The sequence below is a fragment of the Sciurus vulgaris genome, assembly GCF_902686455.1.
Source record: "Sciurus vulgaris genome assembly, chromosome: 18".
Classification (NCBI taxonomy): domain Eukaryota; kingdom Metazoa; phylum Chordata; class Mammalia; order Rodentia; family Sciuridae; genus Sciurus; species Sciurus vulgaris.
The window spans coordinates 2,045,416-2,061,378 of NC_136479.1; the positions used below are offsets into that span (position 1 = coordinate 2,045,416).

The window sequence follows — 15,963 nt, forward strand, 5'->3', positions numbered from 1 at the left end:
TTCCTTGAAAGCACCAGGGATGTCTCCCTTTTTCCTTGACCCTCCTCTGCAGCAGGTGCACTGATTGACTTTTCATCCTCTAGTGGCCTCATCAATCTCCTTGATCAGGAGGTTGTGTGACCCACCCAGAGTTGCAAAGCTCCTTAGAGAAGTCCTCTTGTTCCCTGGGTTCAGGCTGACTTTGAGGGCAAGACCCAAATATGGACTTTTCTTGACCTCTCTGTTTAAAATCTCTATTTCTAAGTTTGATCTTAACCATCAAGCAAATCAGTCTCACCAGTCATAAAGTAAGAGTACTGGGCTTTAACTTCAATGTCTATAACTTTACAGTTATTTATCCCCTTTTATCTAATTGGGGTCTACATTATCTGTCCTATAGGTGATGGCTTTAAGTTAATCTATGGTGTACTTCTGCAAAATATCAGGCAACAAAGTTTACAAGAAAAATACAAAATGGAATCACCAACAGTAAAACATTCAGTTTGTACAACAGCTATCTTGAATTTTGGCTGAGTTATTTATTATATCCCCTGTTTGAGATCACAGTAATCTTTACAACAAACATCAAACTTTTGAACACAACTTTACATATATTGACTCCTGAGTCTATATGAACATTAGTTAACACAATTTAACATTATATCTAAAACATGAATCAAAGAAAGGCTGAGAGAGCTTTTAACTTTCCTTTTGTGTGGCAAAGTGCCAAAATGCTTTCATGTTTCATGACATTAACCTTTAAACAAATCAGGCTCTAATTTTTAGAAATACATTTACATTTAAATTTCTTTTATCTCAGTGTAACAAACTTTACATATACCCTATTGATGACAGGTCCTATAATAGAACATTAAATGATGAGTTTAAAATTACCATTACAGTCAAGTTTAATTTGGAGAATAGCAGCTTGATAAATTTTCTGCTTTAAAGTCTTGTATACCTGGAAAATATGAACACATTTAATATACAAAGAATAATGTTTTTAAGTATGTTACTCCATGGAATAACTTTATAAATTAATCAGATGTCGCTAACAAACACATTTGAGTAATCCCATACGTGTCGACTCTAATTCACTCTTTAAAAAAAAAAAAAAAAACAAGATATCAGACAAGTGTACCAACAGTATTTGCTGTCTCTTTCCTGTGGAAGAAAAGTCCTAGAAAAATTGACGTTAGACATTTTATAAACATCAACATTTTATTAGTTTGACCACCTAGAGACTTGTGAGTTAATTTTAAAGACATTTTACTTCTATTAGTTTACCCAATTTAAATTGAACCTTTTTAAATCACGTGAATTAAAAGTATTTGGATCCATTTTTTAAATTTTAATTTTTATGCGTGCTCATATTTAACACAAAAGTAAAGGCCTTGTAATGTTTATCTCCATTGCAATGTAACAAATGTTCAAAAATAACTCTAGAGTTGGATAAAAAGAACTGATCAAAAATCATTAACCTAGGTATGTAGGATCAAAATTGTGAGCTCAAAAATATAGCATTTAAGAAAAACAAGAGTCCTAGAAGAAAAATGATAATGGCCATTAATTATAGCATGATAAAATGGGAAAGAGAAGGGCAGAGAGAAGAGAAAAGAGAGAGATAAAGTGTTGTGTTGCAGCCCAGGAGAAATTTAAAATGGACACTTTTTTTTTCCTTGGGTTTGAGACTGGTCTCCCACTGTGCCTTCCTCCATTTACATTTCAGAGTAAGCCTTGACTGAGATTGGAAAGGGGCTAAAATGTTCTAGCAGAAACTTGATGCCTAGGGCATTTTAACCCTTTTCCCTGGTTAGTAATCAATTAGGTTTGGATGCAGAAAACCTAATTCCCTGGGCTGGGCCAGGGAAGGGAAGCAGAAACAGCTGAATCGAAGTTGGAGGAGGAGGAGGGATTAAGATGGGGAGAAGAAGGCTGCGTTTGAGTTTGCAGTAAGAGCCAAGAAGAAGGAAGAGATTTGAGGATAAGGAATCCCTTTCCATCTGCCTGCTTGCTCATGGAAGCCGTGTGCCATTACACAAAGGAATTTTGATGGCTTTAAGCCGGGGGTCAGGCGAAGGGTTGAATCTGCCAGAATGGAGGACCCAGATCCCATGGTGGAGACTGATACAGCCGAGTCTGTGCCCCAGTGTCCCAAGGCCAGAGTAGTCGACTGGACACGAGAAGGCAGCACACAGATGGTGTCGTCACACAAGCATCAATGTGGGGTCAGGCAAAAGCTGAGAAGAGTTGAGGACCTGATACCAGGGTTTTCGAGTGCGAGCACAAGATGAGCCTCAACCCTGAGAATCCCCACCATAAAATCAGGAATCCGCCCAACAGATAAGACCAACTATAAGGGCCAGCCATAAAAAAGTTGTGACTGGGGGTACCCCTACCCCTCAGCTGCCTGGAGAGCCCCGGACACTCGGTCGCTTCTCAGGTCAGCAGAGGTGTGTTTAAGTGGTCTAGAGTGGGGACCTGTCTAAGGGAACTCACCAGTTTGAAGTCTGGTGTTGCATGCAAAAAGCTGAGTCCAGGCAAATGGCTAGTGGGGCTGTGTCCAGGGGTCACTGGGGCATCAGATGGCTTTCCACTTGCTTAAGAGACAGTGGAAGGACCCATCATGAGTCACCGCACCAATGTAAGGAATTCCACAGAAACCACGCGGGATCCAGGAAATCACATGAAGGAGTTTATTAAGCAAAGAGTGTCTCCCTCCAGGGTAAGAGAGAAAATTAGAAGAAAAGAGAAAGGAAAGAGAAAGGGCGCACGCTAGAGAGAGTGGAAAGCGAGGAGGAGAAAGAGAGTGAGTCCTGGAGAGAAAAGCAAGGGAAAAGATGGCGGGGTGGCCACCCTTAAGCAGTTGAATTCCGCGGGCCAACAGGGGACCAGTAAGGACGAAGGATACTTGCAAGCTGACTGATGAACCAATAGCTAGCTACCATGTTCACAGACTGACAAGTGGTTGGGAGGCAGGAAATGGCAACGCAAAGGGTGGGGAGAGCAGCTTTGTACATTACACCCAGTACCAAAAAAATGTAGAGCCAACCATTAAAGTTCTTACAGGTTCCCTGCAAGAACACGGAAACAGCGCCAACCACCCAGAAGACCGAGTCTTCAGGGTCTGCTGCGCAGGGGCGCCCGCAGAGCGGCCTGGCCGCAGGCTCCGGCAGAGCTTCCGGTCTAAGGCGGTCTCACGGTGTGGGCGGCCCCTGAGTGCTAGGCTCCGGATTGGTAGGCCCGCCGGAAGGGGCGGCTCTATGGGAAGGGGCGGCCAGGGGCGCTGGTGGCCCCTCCCTGGAAGTCCGAGGGAGCTCGATGTTGCCCGCCGACAGCGCGCGCCGGTAGGTCCGGCGGGGCAGGAGCGGGGTGGGCTGGCGCGGGGCCCCCAAGCCTGTCGAGGTGCTGAGCTGTCCATGCGTCCCCCTAGGCTGGTGGCCGAGCTGCAGGGCGCCCTCGACGCCTGCGCAGAGCGACAGCGGCAGCTAGATCGGAGCCTCAGCATCTCCCGAAGGCTGCTGCGGGCCTGGTATGCAGACTCGAGACTCCCTCGGCCCCTCGGAATCATGCAGAACCTCGGAGGCTGGGAGATCGGGCCCAGCCTGCCACTGGGTTCCGGTTGTCAGTGCCCTGAGGCGGAGGGATTCGATGGGGTGGAGTTTGTTCGAGCCATGGATGCCCTGTCTTTGCAGGGAACCAGCCAGGACCCTGGCTCCTGAGCTATCTCCAAGACCAGAAAATAAGGAAGAGGACCTGACTTCAGGTAACCTCAGCCACCCACCCTTTCCCGGAGCAGCCACTGGCCCACCTCTGGCATGCACTGATGAGGGACCCCTCCTGGGATAGTAGGGAGGAACTTCTGCATGGTTTTCGGCATTCACAGCTTCCACACCAAGCACCCAGGACTTCAAGGAGCTGGAACTTCTGACCCAGGCACTGGAGAAGGCAGTACGGATTCGGAAAGGCGTCTCTAAGACTGGAGAAAGAGACAGAACTCTACGCCTGAAATCTAGGCCGATTTCTGTCTCTCCTGGCGCCACTGCATCAGCTCCACCCCAGGCCTCAAGCTGGGCTGGCAGCCGTGCCTCAGGAGCAAGACCTACCAAGGGCATCCACCAGTCTAGGGTGCTTGACAAGGACCACCCTGAGCATAGGTTTCTGTCAGTGGGAGATAGTTCCCATATGGCAATAGAAGCCCAGGCCACTAGCTGTGGGCCAGACCTCAGGCATGAACAAATGGTCCAATCAGCTGCTCCTCAGGTGGCAGAAACTTTCACACTCAAGGAGAAAGGGTAGGTTTCCCAGACCCTCATTGGAAAATCTGCTGTCTTTACTTGCTCAGACCTTGGCTATCAGCAGGAGTTTGGGGTTTGAAGTAGGGCAGGACATAGAGCTGCATTTGGAAGCCCTGGGGTGGAACCCCATGAGGCTCATGCTCGCCAACTGTCTGGGATGGTACCAGGTTTTACATTCTGGAGCCTGACCTGCCCTCTTCTCCCTGGTTACTCACTTATCTACCTAGCCCAGGAGTTCTAGATGGGAACACTAGAAGATTCAGGTTCTGCTCATAGTGCCCTCTCTTCTCTCTGCAAGGGTAGTACTGGACTGGGTTAGCTTCCATACCACTCAGGAAGCCCCTTCCAAGGGGTCTTGTCTCATAATGACTGGAGGGGGAAATGGGACAAGAAACCTCACTACTGATAGGCTCTGAGCAGGAAGCAGGACTGGCAGCCCCCAGAGTAACAGGAGGCTATTCAGAACATTGGTTCCTCTGACAGGACCCTGCTGCAGCTGCCTGTGAACTTCAGGAAGGTGGCTTCCCAGAACTCCCGGTAAGGCTGGGTGGGGACAGACGACCAGGAAAACATCACTTGCTTGGGGATATGTAGGCAAGACTTTCCAGTAGGTCTCTCTGCTTTCTTTGCTGGGTGGGGTCACTGTCCACATTCAGAGCTGACCAGCTAGCACTGTTATAGTGGCCTCAGGTTCAGTGGGCTTTAATACCCACAGCTCAGCCACTCACAGTTGCAAGGCTTGAACTTGACACTTGGTGTCTTCAAGTCTGGGGTCTGTCTTCCCTCCGTCAGGTTTAGGGCTGGAGGCAATAATAACAGGACCCAGACTCACAGAGGTGCTGGGAGAGTTAAGTAAAGTGGTGCCTTTAGGTGTTTGCCCTGTGGTTGGCACAGAGCAAGCACCTAGGTCCCTTTTCAGTTATAGTTACCAGTCACTCTGGCTTTCCTCTCCTTCCTTGAATTCTCGTTAGCACATCCTAGAGCAGGTCAGCTCTTTCCTTGTCCTGGTCAGTGTCCTCTAGTTCCCCAGAGATTCTTGCTGATTTTCAGCAGAAATAGATACCCAGTCTCTGGCCTCTCCCTGGGCTGCTGCCTACCTCCCAAGGTTCAGCCCAGCTGACTGGAATAACAGCATCCTTCTCTGGTTTCTGGGTGCCCTCGTGCACATCCCAGTCTATGGGCCCAACTTAACTCAACACAGACCAGTGACTCCACAGATGCCACCAGCACTGCCAAAGCCCAGTTTCTCCAGAAGCTGCAGGGGACTGTATCCTTGCTGGTCTTATGGGGGCCGAGGGCGTGTGGCTTACTGAACTTGCAGAAGTGAAGGTGAGGGGGTTGCTTCTGGCTGTAACCCGTCAGGTTTGAGGAAGGGCCAGTGTGGGATGGGTGAGGCCTAGACACAAGGGAGTTTCCCTGACCCATACTCAGGCAGGCTGGCCTGGCCCCAGGCTCAGTGCCATGGAGATAGAGGTGGAGGCTCAGCGCTTGCGGAAGGCCTGTGTGCTGCTGAGGCTGCGCATGCAGCAGGAGCTCTCCTCAGGTCAGTGGGGCTCAGGAAGGGGTGTGGAGGGCAGGTTGCAGGAAGGGTTTCAGGATTGGCATGGACTAAGCCTGCCTTCCCTAACTGTTGAGTAGCCCCCGCTGACTGGATGCAGGAGTACAGTTGCCTGCTCATCCTGGAAGGGCTGCAGGCCATCGTTGGGCAGTATCTTCAGAGACTGCAGGTGCTGCGTGCAGGTGAGGCCCCGCCCCTACTGGGCACATTAGCCCATCTTGCCCATTCCTTGAGGAAGGATGACCACTCCTGACACCAGAAGCAGGCAGGCCCTTCCCACCTACCCCATAGTATTCTGGGTTCTCACCAATTGTCCTGTGGGACCAGGCAGCTGGTCTCAACTGCTCAGGACAGGTCCCCAACCCCAGTCCTCCCAAAAAACTATCAATCTGAGCAGTTTGCTTATTTACCTAGTTACTGAGAATATAGCATTTGAGAATCAGATACTAGGAGGTGACTCATGGGGCTTCTTTAGCCTTTACATTTTTTAATTGATTGAAATTTATAAGAGGGAAAGTTTTAACTTCAAAAACAAAGTCAATCTCAAGAAAGTCATATAAGCACCAGTAAAGAAAACCAGGAGGCAAAAGGAGACTTCACAAAGGTCTCTCGTTGCCCTGAGTCCCTGGCCCACCATGCTCTGCCACACAGTTTTGAAAGCCCAGTTTTGCACTCCTTAAAGGCAAGGCAGGTTGGGAGGGTGGTGACTGGGGAGCCAGGTGCTGGCCCATGAATGAACCCTGGGCCTTGGACACGGGTGCCACCCCAAGAGACCACATATCTCCTGTCATCGCAGCTGTGAGGGAACAGCTGCCAGGACCATGTCTTGTGGAGAGGCCCCCCCAGGCTTCATCACCCTGTGGAGGTGGAGTGGACCCTTCCTGGAGCCCCCAGCTCCTTCTCTACTCCAGCACCCAGGAACTGCAGACCCTGGCAACCTTGAAGCTGCGGGTGGCCATGCTGGACCAGCAGATCCACCTGGAAAAGGTACTTTCAGAGTATGAGGGGGCAGTGTGCAGTGGGCACCTGTGGAGCCAGTTACCATGTACAAGGTTGACACTGGAGCCTCCTGGAGGCTTAGCCTCTAGGAACAGAGGCCTGTGATTGGAGTATGATATTCCTTCTCCAAGACCTCCCAGGGGACAGGGATGGGATGGGGGTGAGCTTTAGGCCTCATAGACTGCCAGGTACCTTGCTGTGCCAGGTGGGTGTAGCCTCACAGGGAGAGAAGACTGCAGTGTTGAAGCCTGTCCTGGGCTGCCAGCTGGGGCAGGCCCCACTAAGACCTTGGCCCTGCACTGCCCCCAGGTCCTAATGGCTGAACTCCTCCCCCTGGTGAGGACCCAGGAGCCACAGGGTCTGGCACTATACCGAGCTGTACACAGTCTGCTCTGCGAGGGAGGCAAGCGCTTCCTTACCATCCTGCGAGACGACCCTGCTTACTGAATCCATCCCTAGGCTATCCGGAGCCCGCCAACTCAGGCCTCAGGACCCTGGAGCAGGCAGGCCTCTTAGGGAAAGTCCCCTTCTCCTGGAGGGGTGAAGAGAACAGGTATTGAAGATAATTTTCCTGGTTTGGTGGATCTGGGGGCCCAGAGACACCTTGCCAGGATATCTGGGATTTTGCCAGGGGCCTAGTAGAGCCCTTCTTAACTACATCTTTTCTCTTGCTGTAGATCTAAAAATCTCCTATGTGATATTAAAACTGCTTTAGGAAGTGCATACATTTAAATCTAAGGTGGGACGTGTTGGGGGTGTCTTGTAGTTTTTGTTTGTTTCTTTGTGATTTTATTAATCATGAATATATCAAACCCGGGCACACACACCTATAATCCCAACAGCTTGGGAGGCTGAGGCAGGAGAATCACAAGTTCAAAGCCAGCCTCAGCAACTTATTGAGGCCCTAAGCAACTTAGCAGAACCCTGTCTCAATTTAAAAAAGGACTGGGGATGTGGCTCAGTGATTAAGCACTCCTGGTGGTACCAAAAAAAAAAAAAAAAAAAAAAAACCAACAATGTATCAAGTGAAGCTGGGCAAGGTGGTGCACACCTGTAGACCCATGACCTTGGGAGGCAGAGAAAGTTCACAAATTCCAGGCCAATCTTGGCAACTTGATGAGACCCGGTCTCAAAAATGGAAAGGACTGGAATATAACTCAGTGGTAAAGCACCCCTGGGTTCAAGCCCCTGTGCCCCTGCCCCCCAAAAAGAATATACCATGTGAATTTATCATAAATTCTGCATAAGGGAATGGGCAGGACCACTCAAGCTGAGTTTTTGCCCCAGCACGCCTGAAGCCCCCACCAGCTTATTGGAAGACACAAAAAACCTTAGGCTACTGTTACAGAACACTCTGCCCACTGCCACCACCTCTGTCCCCACTGTCTTCTGATACCCCATATCAAGCTCCTCCTGGTGCCAATTCTGTGGCAGGTATGGGTCTGCCCTCTTCCATTTAGGCTCCACCAGGAAAGAGGACCTTTATCCCTCCCTCAACTGTCATGTCCTCTGAGGCTTCCCCATCCCCTATGGAAAGAATCACCTCCTCCCCAGGAAGGGAGTAAAGGGCAGGGGTCAGAGTCAGAGCTTCTGCAGCCACAGATTTGGGTTTATGTGTCAACTTGTTTCCTGGCTGTGGGATTTGTAGCCAGATTCTTAGACTCTGAGCCTCAACTCCCTAGGCTTGTTGCCACTTTATAGTGGGTAGTGGTTATTCCATTGCCCCATGAGAGCTGATGCATCTGCAGCACCGGGCTGAAGCTGCGGAGGTTGCCCAGGGCCAATGTACATAGTGTACCACTGGTGAAACTTTGTTGAGCCTCATCTGTGTCCCAGGTATTCTTGGAACTCAGGCATTGGTCCCGGGTGTGGATGGCTCTGGATCTTCACCACACTGGGCCGAGGACTAGGGTCTGCAACAGGAAAACACCAACCTCTTCTCCAAGAGACCCAGGCCCCTGCATGCAGCAGGAGAGGAGGCACATAACACCTGGAGAAAACTAGGGCTGTGGAGAGTCAGAAGAGGCATGCAGGTATGGGGTGGACCTACCATCATGATCCAGCTTCAGGTGGCTCCTTGGCCTCCAGCCGGAGGCCTTACTTGTTAAAGACCCAGAAACATGCTCCGATAGACAAGACCAAAAGTAGAAAATGAGAAACCATGGGCTTTATTGCATTAAGGGGTCCTTCCAGGGACAGAACCTCAGGGGAGGGTAACCTAAGAAAGGAGCAGAGCCTGAGGGCTGTGGCACCCAGACCCAGGGACCACTTGTGTCTTGCCACCACCCCTTAGCCAACCTAGCCCCTCTGTTGCAGCCCTCAGAATTTATGCCCAATTTCTGATCTGGATCACCCGGTAATCCCCAGGATGAACCCACCACCACAGCTGCTGTCCACTCTAAAATCAGTTTCCATAGTGGGCAGTCTACCCAGAATTATTTAATCAATGTGTTCACTTGATAGTCTTGTTTTTGTTGTTTTTGCAATGCTGGGGACTGAACCCAGGGGTTGCTTGACCACTGGGGCTACACCCAGGGCCCTTTTAAAAAATTTGAGCAGATTCTCCCTAAATTGCTGAGGCTGGCTTCAACTTGCAATCCTCACACCTCAGCCTCCCTAGTCACTGAGATGACAGGCTTCTCCCACCGGGTGGGCTAGTTCACTTGGTTTGTTGCCTGTCATTCCAAAGGGAGAATACCCCCAGGAAAACAGGGAGACTATCCACTCTACACCTGACCAGGCTCCGTTGGGATCCCAGTAGGCTTTGACTCAATGAGCCATCTATCCTGAGGCCAATCCTGGGCACTGGTGGATTTGGATAATTAGGGGGAGGGGTGTTTGAGTAAGCCTCAACACGAAGGGTACAGGGCAAATCAAAGACAGCCCCTCTGGATTAACGCCTGCCCAAGCCATTCCCCCACTAAAGCCAGGAGGAGGCAGGACGCCCCCGCTTCCTTGGTGGCGTCACCGCATCCTGGCCCAATCAGCTCTGAGGTGGCGGCCGGGACCGAGCGGGCCCTCCGATGGGTGCCCGCTCTACCCACCGGTGTGATCACAGCGTCGGCGACATGAGCTTGTCTGAGCCGGATCCCGCCCCACTGGGCCTTGCACACCCGGAGGCCCCCGGGGCCCTACGCGCGCTACTCTTGGCCACTGGTGGCGCGGGGATCTCGTGGCCGCGTTGCGTCCTGCCCTTTGGCGCAGTGGCGGTGCTGGCCGGTGCAGCCGCCACGGCCATCACCTTCTCGCTGCGCGGACCCCGCCTGGACCTGGCCCAGGGCGCGTCGCTGGCTGCGCTCGGCGTGGGCCTCGGGCTTCTGATGGCCGCCTTCCTGTGTTGGCGTGCTCGGCGGCGGCGCAGGGCTGGGCGTCGGGAGCTGGCGGGAGCCACGGACGCCCTGAGCCCGCCTGCCCCCAACCAAGGTCAAGTCGAACCGGCTGCCTTCTCCCTCCAGTGCCTCACGGGGGTCGCGGAACCCCATCCCCAGACCCCTCCTTTGAACCCTTAGAAGGCCTGAGCAGAGAGGGCTACGGGCATTTCCCTTCCCCCTCCCTTTCCAGGCTCCCTCCATCCATCCAGTGCTACTTTTCAGCGTTTCGCTTGGTGCCCGGAGCTGGTCGAAACAGCAGAGCAGGCCTGGTTGAGAGCGGGGCGGGCCGGAGCCTGAGCGCCCAAGGCCCTCGCCAGACATACAGGGTGCAGGGCGGCGGGGAGGTGGACTCGGCGTGGTGTGACCACTCTCCACTGGGGGGAGGCGCAGCGTGCTATGACCTCTCCAGGGAGCCATCTGCCTTCCGCGCTGGGTTGGAGCCCCGCCATGCATAGTAGGCGCTCAATAAATGTACAAGACTAGAACAAGTGGTGACTTGCCAAGCGTCCGGAGGGGACGGACAGCAAGTAGTCAGCTCCCTCCGCCTGGGACTGTCAGGCTTCTCTATCCTATCTCCCCAACCTGTCCCTTGAAGCCAGGGGCTATTATTCTGAAGCTAATGTAGTAGCCAGAGGAGTTGCAGGTGGGAGTAGGGGAGGTAAGGCAGAGCCTCTTAGTTGCTAAAGATGGCTGGAGGGAGGTCAAGGACCATAGAAGTGGGAGACATGAAAGGCCCCACAAGTCGGGGTCTGGGATAGGTGGCCGCATTCACAAAGAGTAATGAGCCTGGCCTGGCCTGGGGGTTGGGAGGAAAGCTTTCCCCAACTGCTGCCACATCATCTGCCAGGGCAGCTCTAGAAGCCAGAGGAGAATATGTTCAGAGGGCAATTCAGGGAAGGGTTCTGCAGCCAGCAGCCTCCTCCCTTGGAGACCTGGTGATGCAATAGCCCTGTGGGCCCCAAGCCTACCTCACTGCTGTCTGATTAGAGCTGATCACCTACACCAGAAGCCACCAGATGTCTGCAGACCCCAGTCCCAGCTCACAGGGAGGCTGGGCTGGAGACAAAGCTGGCTCTAAGGGTGAAAGGCTGCTACCTCCTAAGTTCTGACTGACAGCCTGGGTCTCTGGCAGGGGTCCAAAGACAGCTGGATTTCTTAGGAGACTTGTTCCAGGCTCACTGGGATCCCTGTGCCAGGCCTTGTTCTTACTTTCCACTGTCCTAGAATGAAGGATATCAGCCCCCATACTCCCATACTTCCATCCCAGAGGGGTTGGGGCTGTGGGCTAGAAGAGCCTCAAAGATGGTGTCTGTGAAGGTGCTAGTTCTGAACGTAAAAAGTGTAAGCCCATGACTGCTTGTTGTAAAGGACACATTCTCAGTCACCTTAGGGAAAGGTAAAAAGAGCAGGGCCTAAGATAAGGGAGAGGCCAGTCCCTCCAGTCCTCCAGGCTCAGTCCATCCACCATCCACCCCACAACCCCTGCCCACCACCTCTGCATCAGGCTTAGGAAAGAGCCTGGACAGGGAGTCATTTACTTCAGTAGCCAAACAATTCTGTCTTCCTGCTTCTCCTCCAAGCCAGGCCCTCCTGCTCCCTCTGCTTCTGTGGCTTGTCCTAGGAGACTTCAATGTCCTCTAGCTCCTTCTCTCCCAAACAGCACAGGGTTTGTGCTTCTCTTCCTTCTTCTGGTTGGTCCTTATCTCTGCCTAGTAAGAGTGGCAACTCTGCTTATAAGAAACATGCTCAGGTGGCCTCTTCCACCAGCTGCAGGCCTGGTCTTGGGTGAGATTCCCTTCTGAAACTGAGCATTCAGATCTCAGGGCTGCTCCTGCCTCTACTGCATGGGGGGAAACCTCCAACCTTCGCTAGAATGCTTGGCCCCTTAAAGGTAGTAGGGAAGGGGATCTCTCTGTCCAGAGTGAACCCTGGTCCCTCTTGATTGGGGCCACACTCAGGTGGGCTTATTACCCTGCCTAAACTACTATGATGTAGGCCAGCAGGCTCAGGGGTTCTGACACATTCATTTTTGATCCGCCTTTTCCCATGGGTCAAACTCTACTCTACATGGGTCCTCAACAGCTGACCCAGTTCTGTTACACCCCTGTCCCTGGAGCTCCCATTTTCTTCCTGCCAGCTCCAGCTTATGGGTCCATTTTGATGAGGCCACTAGATATTCACAGACCCAGGAACACTTTGGGAAGAGTGTGGCCCCCTCCCTTACCTCAGCTCAGGTGGGCCCTAGTTGAGCTCCTGGCTTAGGCCTGATGTCTCTATGTACTTGTCCAGTCCTCCCAGCCACTCCACAAGCAAGGTGAATAGCAGGCATTTGGCTGGTGAGGAAACTGGGAGTCCCCATCCACACAACCAGAAACTGGAGCAGCTTGGATTCCAAATCAGACCTGAACACAACCCTGGGTTCCTTCTACTACAGCAGACTGCTGCTTTGGGTTCACCCAACAATCAGCTAGCCCCACTTGATTCCCCTACTCTGGAATACCCAGGGCCATGATGGACTTAAGGGCGGAGGTGGCCCAGACCCCAGGCCAGCACGTGGCATAACTGAAGAAGCAGCCAAAGCCTGACTCCAGGCCTGGGACCCTGCTGGGTGGTCCTCCAAGAGCTGTAGGCCTGAGCTGCCCCCTCCAGACCCCTCCCACTGGCGCATTCCTAGCTCCCCAGCCCCTCCCCCCGACCCCCAACCCCCTTCCCTCTTGGCCCAGCCTATGTCTGAATCTGCTTCTGATTCTGGCTGTGCCGACGAGTCCCCCTCCTCTTCCCTCCTTCTTTCCCGGCCCGAGCAGCCCCGCCCCCGGCTGGGCCTAGGCTCGCTCCTGCTGCGCCCCCCACCCCCTCCTGGCACAGCTCGCCCGCCCTTGCTGCAGCCGGGAGGAGGCGGACAGGGCGCCCCAGGCCCCGCCCGCCCACGGCCCTTCCGCAGAGGCCGGGAGACCTGCTCCGCCCGACCCTCGGTGGGTGAGTGCGAGCGGCGGGCGGCGGGTGGGGCCTCCGCTGGCGGAGGCACCGGCAGCGGGGGCGACGCCTGTCATCGCTCCAGGCCCAGCGGGAGGACGCGCCAACATCCCCGCTGCTGCGCTGGGCCCAGGGCGTGCCCGTGGCTGCTGCCACCTCTGGGCCGGGGCTGGGGCCGCGCGGGGGCTCTGCTTGTTCAGTACTGTGAGCCCTCCGGCAGAGCCTCGGACCGGGCTTTCTCTCCCTGGGGTCAGAGTCGTGGGGCCCCGACCGACTGATTGACCCACGGCGGCTCCGGCCATGCCCAGCTGGCCCTGGGGGCTCCTGCTGACCGCGGGCACGCTCTGGGCCGCGCTGAGCCCCGGTCCACCGGCCCCCGTCGACCCCTGCCATGACGAGGGGGGCGCGCCCCGTGGCTGCGTGCCTGGCCTGGTGAACGCAGCACTGGGCCGTGAGGTGCTGGCGTCCAGCACGTGCGGGCGACCTGCCACTCGGGCCTGTGATGCCTCGGACCCGCGGCGGGCGCATCCCTCTGCTCTCCTGACCTCCGCAGGGGGCACGGCAAGCCCGCTGTGCTGGCGCTCTGACTTGCTGCATCGGGTACCCCTCAATGTGACCCTCACAGTACCCTTGGGCAAGGCTTTTGAGCTGGTCTTCGTGAGCCTACGCTTCTGCTCAGCCCCGCCTGCCTCAGTGGCTCTGCTCAAGTCCCAGGACCATGGCCGCAGCTGGGCTCCACTTGGCTTCTTCTCCTCCCGCTGTGGCCTGGACTATGGCAGACCACCTGCCCCTGCTGATGGTCCTGCTGGCCCAGGTCCCGAAGCCCTCTGCTTCCCAGCACCTCAGGCCCAGCCTGATGGTGGTGGCCTTCTGGCCTTCAGTGTGCAAGACGGCAGCCCACCAGGTCTGGATCTGGACAGCAGCCCAGTGCTCCAAGACTGGGTGACCGCCACGGATATCCGCATATTGCTCACAAGGCCTGCCAGTGTGGGAGACACCAGGGACTCAGAGGCCATGGTCCCTTACTCCTACTCAGCCACCGAGCTCCAAGTGGGTGGACGTTGCAAGTGCAATGGGCATGCCTCACGGTGCCTGCTGGACACCCAAGGCCACCTGACCTGCGACTGCCGGCATGGCACTGAGGGCCCTGACTGTGGTCGTTGCAAGCCCTTCTACTGCGACAGGCCATGGCAACGGGCTACGGCCTGGGAAGCACATGCCTGCCTTGGTGAGGCCTTGGAGGGTGGCCTGGGGACCTCTGACTAGGTGGCCTGCCCCTGACCAGCCTCTCCTTGCAGCTTGTTCCTGTAATGGCCATGCCCGCCGCTGCCGATTCAACATGGAGCTGTACCGGCTGTCAGGCCGCCGCAGTGGGGGTGTCTGCCTCAACTGCAGGCACAATACTGCTGGTCGCCACTGCCACTACTGCCGAGAGGGCTTTTACCGTGACCCAGGCCGTCCCCTGAGTGACCGCCGTGCTTGCAGAGGTGAGCCTGCCACCTGCGTGTTTTCATACTCTCGTTTCCCAGAACCCCAGATGAGCATCTAACCAGGACCTTCCCATATCTGCCCTCAGCTTGTGATTGTCACCCTGTTGGTGCTGCTGGCAAAACCTGCAACCAGACCACAGGCCAGTGTCCCTGCAAGGATGGTGTCACAGGCCTCACTTGCAACCGCTGTGCCCCAGGCTTCCAGCAGAGCCGCTCTCCGGTGGCACCCTGTGTTAGTGAGTGACTCTGCCCTGCCCAGACACCTCACCTAAGACACCTTTGCCCCTGGCTGTTGCCTGTTTGTCCAGGAGCCTCGCAGATTCACCTACACATCCCCCAGCCAAAGTCTTTTTCCCACCCTCCCCCCCGCAGAGACCCCTGTCCCTGGACCCACTGAGGAGAGCAGCCCTGTGGAGGCGCAGGGTGAGTGGACACAAAACAGGGTCCCAGACTGGACTGACCTTGGGGCAGGGGGCTATGTGACTGAGCAAGAGTGGAAAGGAGGGTGGGAATCGACCAGCCTCTGCCTTTCCCCTAGACTGCGAATCACACTGCAGCCCCGCCCGCGGCAGTTACCGCATCAGCCTGAAGAAGTTCTGCCGGAAGGACTACGGTAGGCGGCCTCAGCCCCCACTCCCCATTTCACCTCTAACCCCACCCCTCCCCAACGTCCCTCGACCCTCGCTGTCTCCCGAATGCCGCCGGCCCCACCCTTCCAGCCCTTGGTGTCCTCGATGAGATGTGCGGGTGACCTCTTTGTGTCCTCACTACTACGGGTGGGCGCCGCCCCGCCTGACTCCGCCCTCTCCCTCCTTGCAGCAGTGCAGGTGGCGGTGGGCGCGCGCGGCGAGGCGCGAGGCGCATGGACACGCTTCCCGGTGGCCGTACTCGCCGTGTTCCGGAGCGGCGAGGAGCGCGCACGGCGCGGGAGCAGCGCGTTGTGGGTGCCCGCCCGCGACGCGGCCTGCGGCTGCCCGCGTCTACTACCAGGCCGCCGCTACCTGCTGCTGGGGGGCGGGGCGGGGGCTGCGGCGGGGAGCCGGGGACCTGGACTCAGCGCCGCACGCGGAAGTCTCGTGCTGCCCTGGAGGGACGCTTGGACGCGGCGCCTGCGGAGGCTACAGCGGCGAGAGCGGCGGGGACGCTGCGGGGCAGCCTGAGCCCGCGGGCGTGGCGGGGTGGGGACTGGGCGCTACTTCGACATCACGGCGCACGTTGCCAGTGCATTCGCCTGCCAACGGGTCTTTGCTCGCGTCGCCAGCTGGGTCCAGTCCCCGTCCTTCGCCTCCCTCGAT

At 55.2% G+C, this 15,963-nt stretch overlaps 2 protein-coding genes across 2 annotated transcripts; both read left to right on the plus strand.

Annotated features, from left to right (window-relative positions):
* The first annotated feature begins 3,232 nt into the window (after window positions 1-3,232).
* Window positions 3,233-7,584, plus strand: TEDC2 (tubulin epsilon and delta complex 2). Its single transcript, XM_079120345.1, has 10 exons — window positions 3,233-3,326; window positions 3,413-3,511; window positions 3,675-3,745; window positions 3,866-4,274; window positions 4,761-4,814; window positions 5,451-5,544; window positions 5,709-5,820; window positions 5,916-6,017; window positions 6,632-6,822; window positions 7,144-7,584. Exons 1-10 carry the CDS (start codon window positions 3,301-3,303, stop codon window positions 7,279-7,281), a joined length of 1,296 nt encoding a protein of 431 aa, XP_078976471.1. The 5' UTR covers window positions 3,233-3,300; the 3' UTR covers window positions 7,282-7,584.
* A 5,469-nt stretch (window positions 7,585-13,053) lies between these two features.
* NTN3 (netrin 3) lies at window positions 13,054-15,957 on the plus strand. The gene is made up of 6 exons (XM_079120330.1): window positions 13,054-14,406; window positions 14,477-14,665; window positions 14,755-14,904; window positions 15,041-15,091; window positions 15,207-15,281; window positions 15,488-15,957. Exons 1-6 carry the CDS (start codon window positions 13,479-13,481, stop codon window positions 15,826-15,828), a joined length of 1,734 nt encoding a protein of 577 aa, XP_078976456.1. The 5' UTR covers window positions 13,054-13,478; the 3' UTR covers window positions 15,829-15,957.
* Window positions 15,958-15,963: the final 6 nt, after the last annotated feature.

Bases quoted from the DNA above. Each gene is read 5' to 3' on its own strand.
- TEDC2 (XM_079120345.1), top strand. From the start codon at position 3,301: ATGTTGCCCGCCGACAGCGCGCGCCG. The intron at 3,512-3,674 runs GTATGCAGACTC...CTGTCTTTGCAG, and splicing joins CGAAGGCTGCTGCGGGCCTG to GGAACCAGCCAGGACCCTGG. The intron at 4,275-4,760 runs GTAGGTTTCCCA...TTCCTCTGACAG, and splicing joins TTCACACTCAAGGAGAAAGG to GACCCTGCTGCAGCTGCCTG.
- NTN3 (XM_079120330.1), top strand. From the start codon at position 13,479: ATGCCCAGCTGGCCCTGGGGGCTCCTGCTGACCGCGGGCACGCTCTGG. The intron at 14,666-14,754 runs GTGAGCCTGCCA...ATCTGCCCTCAG, and splicing joins TGACCGCCGTGCTTGCAGAG to CTTGTGATTGTCACCCTGTT. The intron at 15,282-15,487 runs GTAGGCGGCCTC...CCCTCCTTGCAG, and splicing joins GTTCTGCCGGAAGGACTACG to CAGTGCAGGTGGCGGTGGGC.